The sequence below is a fragment of the Anomalospiza imberbis genome, chromosome 20 (genome assembly GCF_031753505.1).
Source record: "Anomalospiza imberbis isolate Cuckoo-Finch-1a 21T00152 chromosome 20, ASM3175350v1, whole genome shotgun sequence".
In the NCBI taxonomy this organism is placed as follows: Eukaryota; Metazoa; Chordata; class Aves; order Passeriformes; family Viduidae; genus Anomalospiza; species Anomalospiza imberbis.
In genome coordinates, this window is record NC_089700.1 from 9,069,121 (window position 1) to 9,088,877 (window position 19,757).

The window sequence follows — 19,757 nt, forward strand, 5'->3', positions numbered from 1 at the left end:
CACCATTTAGTCATCTCCTATATGTTCCTCCCCATTTCTTTCTCCGGGAGGAATGACAAATCCAGGAATGTGACTGCACTTTGTTTTATTATGATATTGATTTTTCCTGCAGAGGGGAAAGTGCATTTATCCCCCAGGTCTGTGCGCTGGCAGGGAAGGGTTAACAAAATGTTTATCACAAAGCTGGCTTCAGAGTTGAAAGTAATGTGATCAGTAATGAATTTTGTGTTACATTAGGTTGTATAAATGGACAGACAAGCGCAGACAACAAGTGGCCAGGAGTCGGGGCTAATCTAATGATGTAAAAATAGAGACAGCACCAATTATACTTGGGGCCAGCTCAGAGCTCCTGCAGGGACTGCAAATGAATAGGTACAAATCAAATTACTGACTAATAGACGCACTACAAGAGAGGGCAGTCAATGCTAAATACATTAGGGCCTTGTGACCTCTCTGCTCTGAACAGCAGAATCCTAAATTTGACTTTAAAAAAAAAAAATCAAAGAAACTCTTGTTCATTTAAGGAGAGCAACAGAACAATGTTATTTGTGAAATGACTTGAGACACTTTGATATTTTTTGGTTTGTCCCCCTATGGCCACGTTAGGTACGTGGCCCTTGGAAAGCTGAGAGAGGGTTTGCTTGTAGAACAAGGGAAAATAGTCTTTGTGCAGAAGTTAAGACCTGATAACAATACAGTTATGTTACATACCAAAACATTTCAAAGCCATGTGCCTCTTTGTGGTGATGTTTTTTACTGCTACTTCACCGGCTGTGTCTGTATCAAAAATAAAATATTTCTTAAATAAAAAGGCCTTGATTTAATAAGAAGAAAAAGAAAAGGAATCTCCCCACACCACAGTTGATAATAAGCAAATGCAGTTGATGAAGTTTGTTATCAAATGACAGAAAGTCAGAGTTGTCTCGTGGCATCAGTGCTCCCTTTAGAATTTTTCTACAAACAATAATGAACTGAATTCACATCAGAAATATTCATGGTATCAGCCTTCACACCCTCTCCCCCTTAAATAACGTATGACCTGGAAGAAATTCCAAAAAAACCTCCCAGGGCTGGTGGCAAGATTGGATTTAGAGACATGGGAAATGACTGGGAAATTAAAAATGCCCCAGTTGGACCTGCCCAGGGCTGTGGGATGGGTCTGCTCAGGGACACCCTTGGACAGGAGAGAACAGAAAACCCACACTGAAGTGTCTGAGACCCCAAAATGTGTGCAAGGCCAACGCTCCTCTTATCCAGCACTTCCAAAATGGTGGCTCCTAAAGAGCCTGAATTTTCCTTTCTTTTCAACCAGGCCCATCCAAATAAACCTTTTATAGGAAGAACTGCACTGAGCTCCCCGACTTATTGGAGGGGGTAATTTAATCTCTGACCCTGGGATGAATATTCTGAAAGTTCAAAGGCTGCTTTTAGCATCGATGTTATTTGATCCACCAGTGGGTTTGCTGCCCAAGCTGGTTTTGCACTGAACCTGTGCAGAAATCTCCTGGCAGAAATGCTCTTCAGGGGGAAAATAATTTGCTCTGTGTATCTACAGCCCATGTCTGAGTTAGGATAAAACACAGCTGAGGAGAGAGAAGGGGAAAATTGCCTTAGAAAAATTAAGGAGGAAGGAAGGAAGAAAGGCAAGAAGGGAGGGAGGGAAGGAGAGAGGGAGGGGAAAGTACCACTGAAAGCTCTAAACTCTATGAAGGGCTAATCCTATTCCTGAAACTAAATGTACAGATTCATCAGCGTCCAGGTGTCTGCTGATCTTTGAAAAAAGTTTTGAGCACAGATATTTTTTCCTCTGGAAAAAGCCCCAGGAAGGATGTCCTTGAACGGGAGCCACGGGCCTGCTGTCCTCCCTTTGCTTCCCACCTCAGCCAGGCACGTCAGGAAATGTGAGGCTTCCCTTCTCCAGCCCCCAAAATTCACAGGAAGGTTCCAAAACCATCCCTCTGCAAAGCTCAAAGGTGTCCAGACCCAAGTTAGGCTTGGGCTTTGGCTGGGGACCAGGACCCAAAGTGCCTGGAGCCCTGATTTCCTACAGGCCATTCCCTAACAGCACATCTAATTAGCTCCACTTACTTACATCCCATTAATCAGGTTAAAGAGTTTGCTACAACATATGAGCTTCCTTCAGCATGTTATGAGTCCGTTCATGAAATCTGGAAGGGATCCAGGCAGTTTCCTCTGAGGGCCAGAGGTGCACCTCCCTGTGCCACAGGCTCCCTGCAGGTGAGAGCTGACTTGGAGGCTTGCAGGAGTTTTGGAAGGAAGATGCATCTCAAAAAACATCCTGTTGCTCCCCTACTATAGGCTGGTTTCAAATACTAAGCCTAGAAGTGATGAAAATACACTGGAAAGCTTAAAAATGTACTTGCTGAAGGAATAGGTGAAGCAGAGAATTTACTAATTACAGTATTTTTGGAAGGAAAGATTTCTAGCCTGAGCTGGCAGAAATTCTTCCTGTCCAGTTTAAGTGGAATCCTGTCAGAGATATTTGTCTTCTGGAAGTAGAGTTTCATAAATCACAGTCCTAGGGTGGTTTTTTTTGCGGGGGGGAGAATGCAATATGAAACTCCAGCACACACTTAAGAACTGCACTGCAAATGTAAATGTTGTAAATATTGTAGCTGCTTGAAAACAAAGCTTTGCAAGCAAAAGAGGACACTGACCACTAACATTTGTGCCTAGACTTGCATAATTTTTTCTTTTCAGTGAGACTTTGACAGAAACTGAAACACCAAAAACATCTTTTTTGCATCTTTGCCAATTTATGCCTTCCTTGGAATTAAATGTGTATCTGGGCTGACAGCTTATGTACAGCAGACTCCACTTCAGATAGACATGGGTCATCTGAATAATTGGATAACAAGGGGAAAAGCTGGTTTCCCAATCAAGCCAACTAGCTGGACAACTGGAGTTATCATTTAGGTCACAAGGAAAGGAGATTTTTGGGGGTTGTTTTCCAGACCTGGTTTGTCTCCCACCCTCTGTCCGACAGCCCTTGGCACGGAGTCAGAGGTGGAACAGCCCCATCTAATCCCCCCTTCCTGCAAATGCCAGATTGTTCCTGATGTTTTCAGCATCCTCCAGTAGGATGCTTGTGCTGTGACCAACCTCTGGGTATTTCTGCCTCTGCCAGTAGCCAGAGGCAGGGTTTGTGTTGCCACCCCTGCTTTGCAATGCAACGGGGCAGGTACAAAACAAAGGTTCTGGGAATATCAGCTCCCCAAAGTGGTCTGTGCACCACGAGCACACACTTCCTGCACACCACTGCAGCCTATCAGCCCTGATTTCTATATAAACCTACGTGTCAGCTATGCCCTAACAGTTAAGGCATTAAAAGAATCTATTTATCTCTTGCCATTAAGTGCATGTCAGGACCAGTCGAGCATTTGACAAAGTCTCACTGTCCACCCTCCTGCCCGGTTTTTATCCACACATTGGACCCCAGCACTGCACATGCACAAATCTTCACATTCCCAGCTAGAAATGTTCATTAAATTGTGCTGAAGTTTGAGTAAGACTTTGCAAGTTTTGTTAAATCTCTGCAAAATCCATTTAAGGACTGAAGAGAATCCACGGAGCGCAATCGGGGGTTAAAGCATGCAAAACATAAAGGCATGAATAAATTAAGTTATTTTAGGATTATTAAAATGATTATAAATGCCACAATTTTGAGTCCAATGCAGAAATATCAACACTGGTTTTGAAAGAAGCAGCAAGACAGAAATCAACTACTAACAAACAAACCTCCTTTTCTGCTGAACTCTTTGCTGTCATTTCACTGTGGTGAGTGGGCAGCAGAGAACCCAAGGAGGAAAACTGAGTTTTTTCAAAGATAATTCAGTTCAGCCAAGCTTGGCTAAGATATAAGTGGTTTGGGGGAAGTGAAAACTCTCCTACTTGTTATGAGCCAACAAAGACACCTCTTTTTTGAAGTGAGGGTAATGCAGCTCCACACTTATCTCTGCCCATTTATTAAGCAGCAGACAGATGCAAGGCCTTCCCTGTGCTCCCCAGGCTGAGGAATGGTGCTGGCAGCCAGCTCCAGCCCACTCCCTCAGTGAGTGCAGCTCTCCAGGTACATCTGAGCAGGAGATGTAGACTTTTTCTGTCTGTCTGCTAAAGAGGAATGGCTCAAGAGCTGTTAGGGGATGGAAGTGGAAAGGGCACGGGAGTTCACCCTCTTATCACCAGGTTTTCTCTGCTGCTCTGAGTCACCACATGCCCAAATCCTGAGAATAAAGTGTGTTAGTGGTGGAGAGAATCCCACGACAGGCAGGGCAGCACAGAGTGTTAATGACAGGGAGAGGAGGGTGGTGGGATGGGCTGAGTTGGGTCAGTGCTCATGTTACTCATTACTGCTGCGTACAATCGCTGCTCTGAGATGGCATCTATCTTACACTCATTAGGGAGATTTATGGGGCTGGAGCAAGGGCTGGGAGAAATCTCTCTGGATGAATATTAACTCAGTGATGGCATCTCTATAAACAGCTCCTTTCTGTCTTTACACCTGCAGTACTGTGAGCCTCATCTAATGGCAAAGAAGCTGACACTCGCTGCCATCAGCTGGATTTGGTGAAAATGGAAGGAAAACACAGAGCCCTGTCTCTGATAAAGTTCTTGGTTTACAATACAATACACTGTCAAGTCTCCAGGGCGCTCAGTCACCCTAACCTGGCACATCTGGAAGGCTTCAGCTTTCAGAGGAGGTATTCCCCTCACCTTTCCCCTTCCATACATAGCCTGAGGGGTGCTGACCCATTATCAGCAGTGGATACCCTCCCAAAGTTCACACTGATCACAGCCTGGGTCAGTAAGTGATGAAATATGTGCCTTTCTCTATTTTCATAGCCTGCTTTTTCCACCTTCCCAGCCCTTTACAGACATGAGCTGATTAAAGTCCACACCAGTAATGTGAGGCATCTCTATCCTCACTGCTGAGGATCTCTGCTCCACTGGTGGAGCTCTGGACTCATGGACTCATGAAGTGTCCTGGCCAAGGCAAAAAGCTGGTGAGGATTTGCACCAGAGCTGCAGCAGACCCACCCTTAGTGTTCAACCAAGCCTTTCTGTTGATTCCAAATCCAACTCACCCTTTGATTTCCTCTCTCTCAAGATGCAAATCAGAGGAAGGACAGTTGGCAAGGTGACCAGCTGGGTTATGAAGGTGTTTCTGCACTGCTCAGCCTGATTACTGCTGCCTGTACCTACAGACAAGGGCTAAAATCCTGCTCCTCTGCATCCTCCTCCTCCAGGCTGTGGGAAGTTGCTGCAGTTTGGTACCTGCTCCACAGTGAGCACAGTCAGGATGAGACTTCTTGAGGAGCAGGGAGAGCTCAGAGCAGCACAAGACCCTCAGTGATGCACGAGGGCAAGAGCAAAAGGAAGAGACAGCTCCTGCTCTTCCTGAAAGATCCATAGGTGGGCATTCCCACACCTTCCTGCTGGTTTTCCCTCTTTTGCCTTCCCAGGCAAACTGCCAGGAGAGTGACAAGTGAGTTGGCAGCTGATGTTAGGGGCCACCATCACTCTGAGGTGTTTTTTGGAACAAGTCGAAATTAATGGAGACAATAAACCTGCAGTAACTGCGCTTTAATTTCTGAGCATCTCCTACCACGGGGCCCCTCCTGACAGCCTAATCTCTGATGTGCCGTTCCATTTACTTAAACAGATGATACAATTTATCAATATAATGGACACTGATGAAGATGGATTAATTTGGATTACAGAACCAGTGCTTCACAGTGGCTCTATTCAGGACACAAAATGAGGATGTGTGTGATAATGGCATTGTTTGGAGCAGGGCAGTAATCTGCACAGGAGGGGATGCAGGAGAGCCCTTGTCCCAGCTATATGATAAGGAAGCTTCATGTGCCAATATCTCAGACTGTGTTTATGTGATCTACCACTAACTTCTTTTTACAAATGACTTCTGTCCCACTGACATCCCCACAAAAGTCAATTCAGCAGACAGAGAGAGAGAGAGGAGCGGACAGAGAAGAGGAAAAGCAAAACTTCAAAAAAAAAAAATCAAATAAAAATCACCATTGGGTGAGATGTACGTGATCTCTGATCACACCTCTTCTTTGTACCTGTTCCTGATCCCACCATATCCCTGCTGGGGGATTCGCACATCGCGTCGGCCAGGCGCTCCCGCAGCCCCTCCTCGCTGTGCTCCATGGAGGACATGTGGCGCAGACCGAAGTTCTCGGGCCAGCTCCCACACACCTCCAGCAAGGTCACGCTCCGGTCAAAGGCACCTTCAACAGACAAATGGGACACGTGTGGGACACCCTGGCACCAACCTCCTTCCGTGGCTGTTGCGTTTTGGGTGCCTGGAAAGCTGATTTTAGCACACGAGTTAAAAGGTTGGTGTTACCAGCACAGCACAGGTGAACTCTAGTATGAACCAACTTTGACCAAGCAGCTGCAATCAAAAAGGTGAAATTAAAATACAGACCCACACTGTCCCACACTCTCACACGGGTGAGAGTCAGGAAAGCAGCACAATAACACAAATGTGAATGGCATGCATGTATTTTTATGTTAGACAACTAGGAATTATTTTTGAAGTTGATTAGTCTTCCACTGGGATGCTGCTGAGATGCTTCTTCCCTCTCCTCATCTTGGACAATGGAAACAGTCATTTTGTCTTTGCTAATGGGCAGAAATTTTACCTAAATTCCTTTTCTTGCTCTGAAACAAAGAAGAGGCAGAGCTGCCTTGTGTCTGACGAAGGAACAAATGGATCCCTTCCCTCAGTCTGGGATATCTGCGGGTTTTCTCTGCTCCTGCACTGGGAAGTTTAAGCTCAAACATGTTCTAACAGAGGCTTTTTCACCAGCAGCCTCTACTGAAGACTCTGGCTCTTGTGAGGGAGCGCACGTACCTACGAAAGACCCTTCAAACAATTCCTTGACTTGCAGTTATGACCTCATTCACAGCAGGGTATGATGTTCTGCCGAATGCAAAGATTAGATTCTGAATTCAGGATCACTTCAAAGTACAAATTAAAATTATTCTCCTTTATTATACAGCAAGTCTTCTGCGAAGGCTTACTTAAATCATTCCCACTTGGAACAAGATTACAGTTATGCTTTGTTCCTTCAAGCACATACCATTTACTCCACTATTAGGTAACTGAATATGCAGCATTTATTGTGCCTGGTTTCTGCCAGCCTACCGAGGGGAAAAAATGCAAATGCCAATGTTTCTCAGAGTTAAAAGTACATGAAACACGTCCTTGTTATCAGGCCTTTGGTTTTCCCCTTTGATCAGCCGTCAGAAACTATCTACACTTGTAGTCTGTGACTGTACAGCTTCACAGCACACTCCCTGCCACTGACAGGTGGTAATAGAAAGGGTGAGAGACCAAGCCCCGCGGCAGGCGGCCCTTCCTCTGATAACGCCCCAAGTACCGGGTGATAACGTTGGTAAACACTCGGCCAGCCAGTTAATCCATACATCAGCAAAGAGGGGCAGATAATTCTGAACTCTAATGGCACGGACTGAAGCGCCAGGGCTGGCATTCAGGGATTTATATGGGCTGCAGTGGTGACTCCTGGCTCCTGAATTTCATCGGCGTTGATTTATCTCCTCGCCTGGCTGCGGAGTGGATTCCTGGCACTAGAAAACCATCAACACTGAAATGGACCTCTCCAGAACGGGACCGTGGCTCTCGTGTGATACACGCACTTGAACTCTGGATGAATCCCAGTTTCAACCCAGCTGAGGAATGACCAAATATTTCAACTTTTAATGGCTCTCTGGATTTATAAGGTTGCTCCAGTCTACTAATTTGTTTTAAAGTGAGGGTTCTTGAAGCTTGTTTGAGAAAATGCAGGGAGGAGGCAAAGTAATTTCGATGATGTTTAAATCTCTACAGCATTTTCATGATGTCAGCTCTCCTAAAGGCAGGAGGAAAAGCAAAATTTGTTTTTTTTTTTTTTAAGCTTTTTTCCCCAAGTCATTCTTCTACAGTTTCATGCAGCCCTGAGATTCCCTCTCCAAGACCCCACAGATTTCAGTTGTTTTTGACAGCTGTTTGTGTACTCTGAGAGTGATCAGGGGACTTTTAAACCTGCTTCCCAAACCTCAGGGAAGCAGCAGGGACACGATGAGCTCCCACAAGTTTGCAGGGTTGTGCCAGAGATGAGAAATCTCCTCTTTCCTGGTGTCAGCCCTTATTCCAAAAGTGAGAAATGGGAGCATTTCTGCTCCTATAAGCAGACAAATGAATAATAAGGCAAATGGCTTTTGAAGCTCTGCCAAGATGCCTGCTTGTGTGTACAGGGAGAAACTTCATGGAGTGCTGGGCTCTGGCTCCTGAGATCCTTGAGTGAGAGCAAAGGAGACAAGTGCAGTGTTACCTCTGCAATCAGGGCCAGGAGCTGCCAAAACTTCTTAGCAGCAACGTGTGAGGCTGCAAGTGTTAATGCAAATGCAGGTTAGAGGGATTAACTGCACTGAAAGTTTGCTTGTAAAAAAAATGTGGGGCTGGGGAAGCTGTAGTTTTATCTTTCCTCCCTTTTCACTCCTTCTCCGTGGTAGCAGTGCACATCTGGCAAGATCATTGATATCCAGACATCCAGCTGGGATTCAGCAGCCACCACTGCAGCCCGTGGGTGATTGCTCTGCCTGCAGCAGGCAGAGGAGGTCCTTGCAACCATCATCTGCTCTGTGCTGCAGTGGAACCCACAAATTCTCCCTAATTTCAATACAGACACGGATAAAATGGGTTCCAGGTAAAGCTGAACATGCAGAGTGTGACTGAGGTTATTCAGGACGTAGGGGTGGAAAAGGGGACCTTGCTGGAGCGGGCAGGTTCTTTCCTCCTTTAAATCCCTGGCTCTGTCCCTCTCTGATGTAAAACAAAACTGTTTCAAGAAAAACAAGATTTATTGTCACAGACCTTGCTGTACCCCTTGCCAGTGCATCAGCAGACAGCACATGTATCAGAGTAAAATAATTAAATATTTTTTTCAAGGCAGAATTAAGTTCTGGGTATTTTTGCACCTTAGAAAGTGACTCTGGAGTGTGTGACATGGCAATGGGCTGGTTGCTGCCTTTGGGTGCTTTGCCCTGCCTACATCATTCCCTACATACATCATTCCCAACAGCACACAGGCTAATGGCATTAAACTTCCACTGATAGCAGCTCACCCTGTCTCTGCTATTTATTATATTGTAATCTCTCCTTCTGGCTGCCTCACTCTCCCCTTTTCAATCCCAGTATCTCACTTGATAAGGTATCAAATTCCCCATCGCCGGCCAGCGAGGAGTTTACAAATAAACCTGGGTGGAGAGTCCTGCTCTCAGAATCGCCAAAGCCAGAACGGAACCACAGAACCAACGGGGCTGAGAAAGCTCCTGCTGATCCCAGGGATTACTGAGGGCTGAGGGGAGGCAGGCTGACAGCCTGCTGAAACCCTCCTGACAGCCACCAATATCAGCCCCTGACGTGGGAAGCCCAGACTTCCCTCTGCCCCCAGCCCGGATACAGCTTTGGCTGGGGAACAGGTTCCCCCTAAAAGGAGCAATTCATTTAGGACCAACTCAAGGGTGAGCAAGTCAGGCATTATGTGAGTCTGGCAATTACTTGTGAAATGCTGGTGAAATCTCATTAAATCACTGAAAAAAAAATCTTATTGACTTAAAATTGTGCCAATATTTCATCCTATTGCATGGCACTTTCAAGCCTGCAGAACACTCACTTCTCCTTTATTTACTGAAGATGAGCCTGGGAGGGAAGGAAGATCATCAGCCTCCCGTGTATGATGTCCAAGCACCATCTCAGAACCCCAAATCCACAGAAATGGAACAAGCAGGACCCTTGCCTTAACCATATAGGTAAAAAGTGCTTTGTTTTGCAATTCTAGCCCAAATGCTCTGAGCTAATTCTGCTTCATACACAGAATTTTCCTAATAAAACTTTAATTTTTGCCTGAAATCAATCTCCCACTCCACTCTTTCCACAGACATTGGCCTCTCAAGGAGCACCACCCTTTTCTCACTGCTGATGGAGCAGAATCAGGTTCCCATCTTTCTGCTTAATATTTCTTGCGTTTTATTAATGGCAAAGGCTTCTGTCATTACTCACACCAAATTACCTTGCTTAGACACACAGGATTTGTCTCTAGCGCTGCAATTGTTTCAAGGCTTTTAAAATAAAAGCAAAATAAATTTTACTGAAGAAAGGAAAAGAAAACTCACCCTAAACCTTGGAAATGTCCTTTCATTTCAAAGCCCCACCAACCAAAAGCGAGAAAACCAGAGAAACTTGTTCTCTCTAGTAGTAAGAAGTATTTTTACACAATATTTTAATGCTTCTAGTGTGTTATTTTTCTAAGTCAAAATAGCTAAGCTAAATCTTTCACCATAGCTCTTTAATTCAAAAGCCAGGGGAAATTTTTTTCATTAAACCTCTGGATGGCTTTGTTTAAAATATGAAATCAAGTAGCTCCATTTCCTGTCTTCTAAGGAACAGTAAATCAAAAAGAGAATGTTCTCCAAAAATACAGTAATGGTTCTATTAAAGAGCTTGACAGTTTTGAGCCTCACCTTGCATATTGCAACATCCGTGTGAGCAAAAACAACAGAGTGAAGAGGAGGGAAACAACCTGCCAATTTTAACTGATAAAAAAATGCATCCTGATCAATGGCATGCATTGACCCTGCATGATGTGGGACACTGAGATGCAACCAAGAGGGACAGAAGGGTTGCCCATCACCTCTCCTGCTTCTCCTGGCCTTTTCAGAAGCAGGAGTGGACTCTGGAGGGACTCCGGCTGGTGACCACAGCAACGCCTCGCCGGGAGCGAGAACCCCCCGGGCATGTGGGAACCAGGGCATGGAAACTCCTCGCCCAAAGCAGTGAGTCAAACTGTACATCCCTCTTTGAACATGAAAGGTTCAACTTTCCTACAGGCTCTGCCAATTCCCTTCCGTGCCGTAACTTTGTGAATGCCACAAAGCGGCCGCTCTGAGCGCTTGAAGGGGAATCCGGGCAAATTCTTTATTTGAGTGTGGAGAAACAACATCCCCCTGACCTGCCCTGGATCAGGTGGGTCTGTGCTCGTGGCACGTGCTGCTGCTCCCCTCCTGTGCGTGGCTCACACGCTGCCACCCCGCTCTCCCACGGCACACCAGCTACCAAGGGACAGAACGCTGGTGCACCAAGGTGTGAGTGTTAATTATTGCCTTTGGAAACCAAGGCAGGAGCCACAGCCTTTGGAGTGACTCTGCTCCCTGTCATCTTCCCTCCTACAGAGTTTCTTTTTTTCCAGAACTGCTCACAGTTCTGCTATAAACAGGACATTACTCACCAGCTCTGTATCCTGTGAGTGCATTTAATTAATGGAGCCTTCAGCCGGGGTACCCGGTCCCACAGGCAACCAACACTTCCAAATGCCTTTGAACTCTTGGCTGAGTGAGGCTGAGAAGTTGCTCGTCCCTCCTCAGCAGCACAGACTTGTAAACAAAAGCGCTGTTTATTCCTCTGTCAGGATTTCCAGATGAGTTTGGGGCAGACCCGCAGCTGCCGGGAGGAGCCCAGCGGCCTCGGGAGCCCCCGCGCCCAGCAGCTCCAGGGATGGTGCTTGGCAAGGAGGCCGCCCAACCACTGCCCACGTGGCCACAAACTCAGGACAGTGGCCCAGGCAGTGCTGGCGATGTCCAGGATCGTGGTGCAGGTCCTTCGGGACCATCCCACCCTCCTCCTCCTCCCCACATCCCAACAAACTCCGAATACCCCGCTCCTGCACAAGGGGTTAACCAGGGGCTCAGGAGATTTGGGATGGTCAGGAGCACAGCCAGCCATCACAGCCGTCCTTGAGGGCTTTCAAATGTGAGCAAGGCTGCAATTTTCAGAGCTGGAGCAGCGAGATATTTTTATAAATACATAAATCTTTTCAAGGAAAAACAAATATAGAGAGAAGAATGTAAACATTATTGTAAAATGCATAATAAAATGTCTGTTGTTTGTTAATTTTGCTCCTTATTATCCAGCCTATCTGTACCACCGATGCTGAAACATTTGCCTTTTAAAAAAAATTTTTATACTCCCATATTCATTTAAAAATAGTTTCCTGCATGTTATATGAATAAGCAAAACCTAAGGTTCTAAATCCAGGGGAACTTTGAAGTATGAAACCCGTGGTCTATGGGAACTATGTTTTCATTAATCAAAGTAGATGTTTCTAAAGCCATCAGATTTATCATGACTGGATTTCATATGTGAAACCCAATATACACACAGACATACACTGCTTGTCCTTTTGGATTAGTCCTGACCTTTTACTCTCCTTTCTGAAGGATCTGCCTTTCCTCAGAGCGGGGCTGCCCTGCTTTGCCAGAGGAGCCTTGACAAAGTGCGTTTCCAGCTCTCTGCTTTCTGTGTCTGACTACGAGTCTGGGCTAAGGTCAAAACATAAATGATTAAGTGTATTTATTAAACTCTGCCTTTGCCTTGAATGCTCCCAGTGCCTGTCAGATGCCATCCAACTGCAGACTCCTGCTGCCAGCACACCTGGCCACCAAACGAGGGGTCCCGGCACCGCCGCAGCCCCGTGACCCCAAAGGCTGAACGGAGCCTCCCAAAGCCCCCCCAGCACTGCCAAGAGCTCCTCCAGCCCTTGCTGAGCTCCCGGCTTCCCCAGGGCATGGAGGTTAGTGCAAGGACATGGGATGGTTTAAAAATGATGGAGGCAGGATGTGACAGCCATCCAAAGCTGGGCTTCAAAAGAGAAAACGCAACAAAACGCGTGCTTGGTGTCAACAGGGAAATTTGTGTCGTGGTACCAGAATTTTGCAGTATTTTGCAGAATTCTGCGGTATTTTGCAGTACCAGAAGCACAAGACTTTGTCTCCTTGCCTTAAAAAACAGCACAAGGGGCTGAGGCACAGGTGGGCACAGGTGGGTGCTGCCAGAGGTTGCACCCACAGAGAAGGTGCAGCTCATCCACAGCCTGAGGAGCACAGTGCACTGAACAATCAGCTGAGAGTATTTTCCCAGTACTGGATGCTATTTAGCTGCCTAAAAGCAAAAAGAGATGGAATCTACAGTATAACTGGATGCTATTATGATTTTGAAAACAAAATAGCCCTTTGTAATAAAATTAATTTCCAAGAAAAAACCTTTCCCCCTCCCCCTTGGACAGCAAGATTTGTGCATATTCTAACACTTTACAGAATCAGAATGCCTGGAAAAAATCAGGAATGCTACAACCAGCCCCAAGCCCCCTTAGAGATTAACATTTCGTTATATTTAATCCTGGCATAAGGCAGAGTGTCCTGAAGAGCCCAGGGTTCCGCACAAGCCTGAGTTACCAGGTATGAATCTGCACAGCAAAAAAACTTCACCTGATGTTCTTTCAACCTCCAGGTTTGGAAATTTCATTAAAAAAGGATTCACTAAAGATCTTCAGCACTTTTTAGTTTTTGCAAGGTTGGAAATGTTTTCTTGTGGTATTCACATACTTATAATTCACAGCCCTGGTTAAAATTAGAAAATCCAGTAACTTTTTTTATTTTTCCTCCTAGTAAATTTTCCCACTCTCTGAAGATCTACGACTTAGCTAAGCTTACAATAAGATGATTATTGAGATTTTCAACAATGCCTAGGAAATTTAAACACAGAATGAATTCCATTAAATCTCAGTGGAGGCTTTTTTAGACGAGCCTTTATTTTGTTTGACTTCTCCTCTGAATAAAAGCAGCGATTTTAGGATGCTGAAGCCTTTTGTGTTGGCTTTGGTGGGGAAAACGCTGTGTGAGATGCAGGAAGGATACATCTGGTATTTCTGTGACACCACATAATGATCCTTATTTCTTTATATGCCAAGTGATTTCTGAACTCTTGGGAAGAGGTTTGCAGTCATACCTTGTCTTAGCGAGGTAGAAACACGCCAATTCCACTGCAGGGCCTGCAATAATATATTACTTCCCTTAAGAAAACAGATTTATCTTGCTTATTATCAATCTTGTGGCATGTGCAAATGCACAGCTATACACACACGTACGAAGGACACACAATGGATTAGAAAAGGCTCATATTTACCCACAAGTAAGGAAAGATCTGACAACTCATCGGGGTTTTGGGGATAACTGAGATCTTATGTTACACTTTGAGACACAAGCGTGGATTTGTCATCTTGCTTGAGTCTTAGTGGTGACTGTGTGAGCCAAGGAATTTAATTCTGATTGTTTCATCTGAATTAAAAAAAAATCTTAGTGTTGAAAAAACATTGGAACTGTGCTATGTACTAATATATCACTCAAATGGTAACAGGATACTCCTTGTGTAATGGCAGCGGAGAGCGTGGAAAGGCCAAGTTCATCGTGGGTACAGTTTATCTGCAGCTGAATGTTGGGGATACCTGTTTGAAACCTGCTGCAAAGGAGGGTGAAGGCTTCCCCATCCCACTCCCAGCTGCAGGGAGCTGCACAGCAGGGATGGGTGTGGCTCTGTGCCCAAACCCTGCCCCAGGATCCTCAGCATCCTCCACACAGCACGCCCAGTCTGCCAGAGACACAGAGTTCTGCTGGGCTTTGGGTCATTTCTTCTTTTTAAGTAATCTGCAGCCAGAGAGATGTTCACAAACAAGGGGAGATAATGGGCAGTTTGTTGTCAGCCAGGAGAGAGCTTAGAGCAGAGCATTTGTGGGGAAGCGGCTGAGCACCGAGGCTCCGGAAACAAGAAATTTGGTTTATATCACTAACAACCCGTTAGGAGAGAAACTGGAATATTTTTTGCATTATAAGAGCAAATATTTCTCTGGTCTCATATCACCTTTCCCAGATGAAACATTTCACAACCCAGCTGACTTATAAACAGAAAGCAAAATATTTTCCTAAGGTGGATCACTGAACCCACTCGGGGCTTCCAAGTTGTAATTTATTTGTCTTACCTCACTGTGAGATAATGTGCACGCTGGTTCCAAGCTACTGTCTAATCACTGCTTGGACATGGATAAAGAAATCTCACTTGCAAACACCAGGCACTCTCTGGGTGTTTGGGAATTGGTCCCAGGGTGACTTTTCCTGCTGGTTTGTGCCCAGCACGTGGTGGCAGTGCCCAGCTCCTGCAGCACAAGGTACAGAATTCCAGAATGGTTTGGGTTGGAAGAGACCTTCAAGAGCATCCTATTCCATTTTGTCATTGTCAGGGACACCTTCCACTATCCCAGCCCTGTCCAACCTGGCCCTGGACACTTCCAGGGATCCTGGGGCAGCCACAGCTTCTCTGGGCACCCTGTGCAGGGCCTGCCCACCCTCACAGGAAAGAGCTTCTTCCTAATGATGAACCTTCTGCCACTTCTGGAGCAAATCTCACTGAGTTACCATTCAATTTATTAGGGTTATATCCAACAGGATGAGCAGAGCCTGCTGGAATCACAGCTTCCCCTCAAGTATTTTAACATATTTCAAACCTGGCATGAGATGGATTCAGGTGTTAAACCAGAGTGATGGAAATGTTTGTGTTTGGGGCAGCTGAGCAGCTGCCACCAGGATACAGCACCATTAACTTCAGGAACTGGTTTGGAAACTCAGCAACTTAACTGAGTGACCAAGATCAGGGGATGAAGAAGAGGTTACAAAATACACCTAAAGCACTGAGGCAAAACGAGTTTTCAGGGCTGATAGAGAGAATGTTATTGTTCACACCAGGGAAGAGCTGGAACGTTGAGGTTTAAGTAACTCACAAAGGTGACCACAATGAAATCTTCTGCCTGAGGACAACCCAGTGCAATTCCACATCTTCATACAAGGTGTGAAAACACAGATGGGACCTCCAGAGCCCCTCCTGCCCTGGCCAGGCAGCACATCCCAGGTACTCCTCCGTCAGCTCTGAGCATTTTGGAAATTTCTCGCTCCAAGTCTCTAGATCCCTCCAAGAACACTAGAAAAATGTGTTTCTTTAAGGACTACAGAGAAACATGAAATTTTATGTTTAGAAAGTAATAAAAACTCAACAAAACCTTAAACTTGTTTCCTTGTAATCCTTCCAAGTCAGGGAAGATAAATTTTTTTGGCCCGATTCTGAATTCATTAAAAGCGTGTGCCAAATTGCACGAGCAAATTATCTGAGCTCCAGCAAGGACTGGACCTACAAAGCACTGAAACCTCTGGTTCTGAGCCAGCTTAAGCATATACTTACTTTTAAGCATGCAAACAGCCCCAGTGACTTCAGTGGAAGTATATATGCTGAAAGTTAAGTGTGTGCTTAAGTGTGCTCCTGGAGCGTGGCCAGAGCACTCGGGAACTCACAGCACCAAGGTCTGATCTCCTCCCAAACCCCATCCACGGCAGGGATTTCACTGCAGCCAGGCAGGACACAGCTGGGCAGGAGCCAGCAGCCCCTGAAGTTCTCCTCTGCATCCACGGAGGAGGTTTTGCCCTTGTCACTTGTGTTATCCATCAGGCATCTGGTGGCTGGATAAGGCAGAGCGACGTGGCAAGGTGAGATGATGGAGTGAAAAAATGATCGCAGCTGGCACGTCCCAGCCTAAGGCTTTCGGTCATTTAACTCATCTCCCTCTCATCCTCAGCACAGACTGAGCTCAAAGGGCAGGGGACTCAAGCTCCACGTTGGCTGCAGCAACTCCAAGCGCAGAGAGGAGTCAGGCAGCCCTGGCTCCCCGGTCGTGGCTGACAGCAAAGCTTTCAGGAGCAAGCAAGAACTCCTTAAAAAAAGTCACACAAGGTCTTTGACTGCCTTGAGTGACAACAGCATTTTTGCACTTGACAATGGCACTCACCTCCTGCTACAGAAATCACTAAAGGTGACTAGAAGGGTGTGCCTGTAGGGAATCACCCTAATGGGGACAAATTAAAAGACAAGTTTTCCTTACTATTTCTCACTTTTCTTTCCACAAAACCAGAAAAACAGATGAAAGTGGGTGCATCAACCCAAAATAATGCAAAATAAATTGTAGTTAAGAGGGAAGTCTGGTAATTCACATTGTTGAATCACAGTGTGCCCTAAGTTGGAAGGAAAAGAACTGGATTATTATAGTCAAATTATTTTTTTCTTCCTTCACTAAACCCCATTTTGGAGCATTGGTGGCAAGGACGTGCTTTGCTCTGGTTTATGATGCAATAAAACCTCTAATGTAATTTGTGATGGACCATTCCACCAGGAGTCACCTGGTACAGGCAGAGGGAAGGAGGAGACATTTCTGTGGAAGTCCAAACCATGCCACCCCAAATCCCCGCCTGACCCAACGGATTTCCCTGGATCTAGGAAGAACCATTCGAGTTTTCACGGTACTGTGGCCCTCTCCTAGGATGGTCCAGGTGGGTGCTTCTCACTCCCCACTTCCCCAGGGGGTCCTGATTCAGCTTCATAGCACCTTCAAAATACACTTTATAGCAACTGACTTCAGGATGCCAGGAAATGTGGGATCATCCACACCTGGAGCTGGAGCCTGCCCCAAAACACAGGGGAGAGGAGCCCCAGGTCTCTCCTCTTGGACCAAAGCATCAAAAACCAGCACTGGGTCTGTGACTTTCTGGGTTGCAACACCTAAATCCTGCTGCAAAATCAGCGTCAACCCACGAGAATTGTTTGATGATGATAAAGATGCTGCTTGCAAAGGCAGGATGAGTTCTGAGAGCTGCAGCCTACCATTCTTGTGGACAATAAATATTCCACTTAAATCATGGCTTGTACATATTTGAAAGGATAAACCTGCTACTAATAACCACGAATCAAAAGAGAAGATTCCAATTTTTATGCCAGAAAGCTAACAAAAATCTTCAGTGTGTTATAAACAAGTATCCATCATTATAAACTAAGTTCAGCATGTAAAAATCCAAAGATGGAGTTTATTGTCTTTAATGGCTGAGAAATGACAAGCGTGTTTGGTTGAAAAGGAATTTAGCAAGAAGTAGTTCTGTACAAGAACCAAAATCTGTCTTTAAACAAGAAAATCACTGCTGACAGTTTTACAGTAGAATTAAGCTGCGGTGAACTCTCAGAAGTGGGGCTAATCACAAGTTTCTGGGGAATTTAATGTGGAAAAGAAAACTGATTATTAGGGAGACTGATATAATTCAGGTAGAAGCTGATCCCATACCTTTTCCAGACTAAAATTATGAGTGAAACCACTGATGTTTTGCAGAGTGAGTTGGTCTCTGCAGCCTGCAGAGCCACCCCCTTTGGGGAGGATCTGAGAGCCCATTGGATCCAGGGCTGCTCCAGCTCCAACCATCCTCCCAGCAGCTCAAGGCTTCAGCAGGAAAGCCTGACTTTAAAGCAGAGAGAAGCAAATCCAAGGAGGAAAGGAAGCTAATGAAGATATAAGAGGGATGCAGCACTCGTGATGATGTGGCTGTGTAGATTCAAGGGGAAGTATTTCCTCCAGTGGGCAAGCTCAGAGGTGGAAGTTGTCCAAGGGGAATCTCTCAAAAGCCCTGGACAGCAGCAAAAAACATGACAAAAAACTTGCCAAATGTTTTAGTGCTGTGCTGAAAGAACAAGGTGAAAGGAGCCTCTGCGCTGGAAGCTTCGGAACAGAGACAGAATTTCCTGGAACGGAGTGTGGAGCTGTTCAAACCCATCATCCCAGCTGTGAACTGAAGAAATAACAATAATAACTTTACAGAGAGAGAAGGAAAAGAGAAGGGGGAGAAATGAAGTAAAATCTTTTGCCAGACCTAGGTAACACCGGCGTCCCAATCTGCAGATTAATTTAAATCAAGGAATAAGAAAAAAAAAAAATCTGCTGGACATGAGATGAAGGAAAGGAAATATTTCTAAGCACATTAAGTGACCAGATTGGGAATATATCCTGGGAGAAGTCACTTTTCCTAAGCACAATTATTACCTTTGATACATTAAAAACTCAACAGAGGCACGAGGAGTTTCCTACGTGGAAAATAGATTCCGAAAGTCTGTGAGGGCACGTTCAAAGCACCGGGGGAACAGCGGGGCAGCTCTGGTGTCTATCAAGCCATGTTTATTGATGTTCTTGCTAGCTGAGGCAAGGTTTGGGAACATGGATCATAACACCATTTTTATACCCTATAAAATACACTGTGAAGTGATGAGAAATGGGAATTGCTGAGCTGCACCAGGCAGGTCCTTTAGAAAGGAGTGTGCTTTTTCGTGAGAGTTTTTACAGCGCAGAGAGCAATTCTCTTCTTGCTGTGAAAAAAAATTGGGAAGCCTCCAAGGCATATGTTTCACAAATCTCCAAAAAGTGGAAAACAAGATTCCAAGAGGAGAAGTGTGAGAACAGAAGTTCAGGGCGAGCTTCCTGTGTGTCCCACACTGGGGACAGATGGGGCAGGGACCAGCCCAGGACATTTGCAGCCTTCCCAAGCTGTTTGCCTCAAAACTGGTGTTAGGATTTGGGATTACACTGGAAGCTGGTTATCCTCCCTGTAACCACCGCAGATTTTATTTAATTGCATTCAAAACAGAAGGCAAAAAAAATGAGATGTTTAAGCCCACCTGCATTTTCTGCTCAATCGAGCAGAGAACTGCCTTCCCATTCCAGGAGAGAATTAGCATCTTAGCACCTTGTTTCTCCAGGACATTTGACCTTTGCAGCTCCACAAACCAAGACACTGGCTAATTTTCATCTAGTTGGACACAGTTAGGAAACTGCTGAGGAAGCAGGAGATGTTGGAGGTGTTTTGGTGAAATATTTGAACTGCGGAGTTGCCACTGAGCTGAAGGCACCTTGTCCCCAGAGCCCCTGAAGCCCTGCCAAGTCTGGAGATGATGGAGATGATAATGA

At 45.5% G+C, this 19,757-nt stretch overlaps 1 protein-coding gene across 6 annotated transcripts in view; it reads right to left on the bottom strand.

Moving 5' to 3' along the window:
* The window catches only part of BCAS3 (BCAS3 microtubule associated cell migration factor), a 300,455-nt gene that overhangs the window by 14,830 nt on the left and 265,868 nt on the right, over positions 1–19,757 (bottom strand). For 5 of the 6 annotated variants that reach the window (XM_068210669.1, XM_068210670.1, XM_068210673.1 and 2 more), the window contains 2 exons: positions 6,105–6,272; positions 712–777 (listed from right to left, as the gene is read on the bottom strand). In XM_068210669.1, the coding sequence (XP_068066770.1) occupies positions 712–777; positions 6,105–6,272 (234 nt within the window). The remainder of the gene's footprint in view (positions 1–711; positions 778–6,104; positions 6,273–19,757) is intronic. The other variant, XM_068210671.1, reaches the window with a different exon arrangement.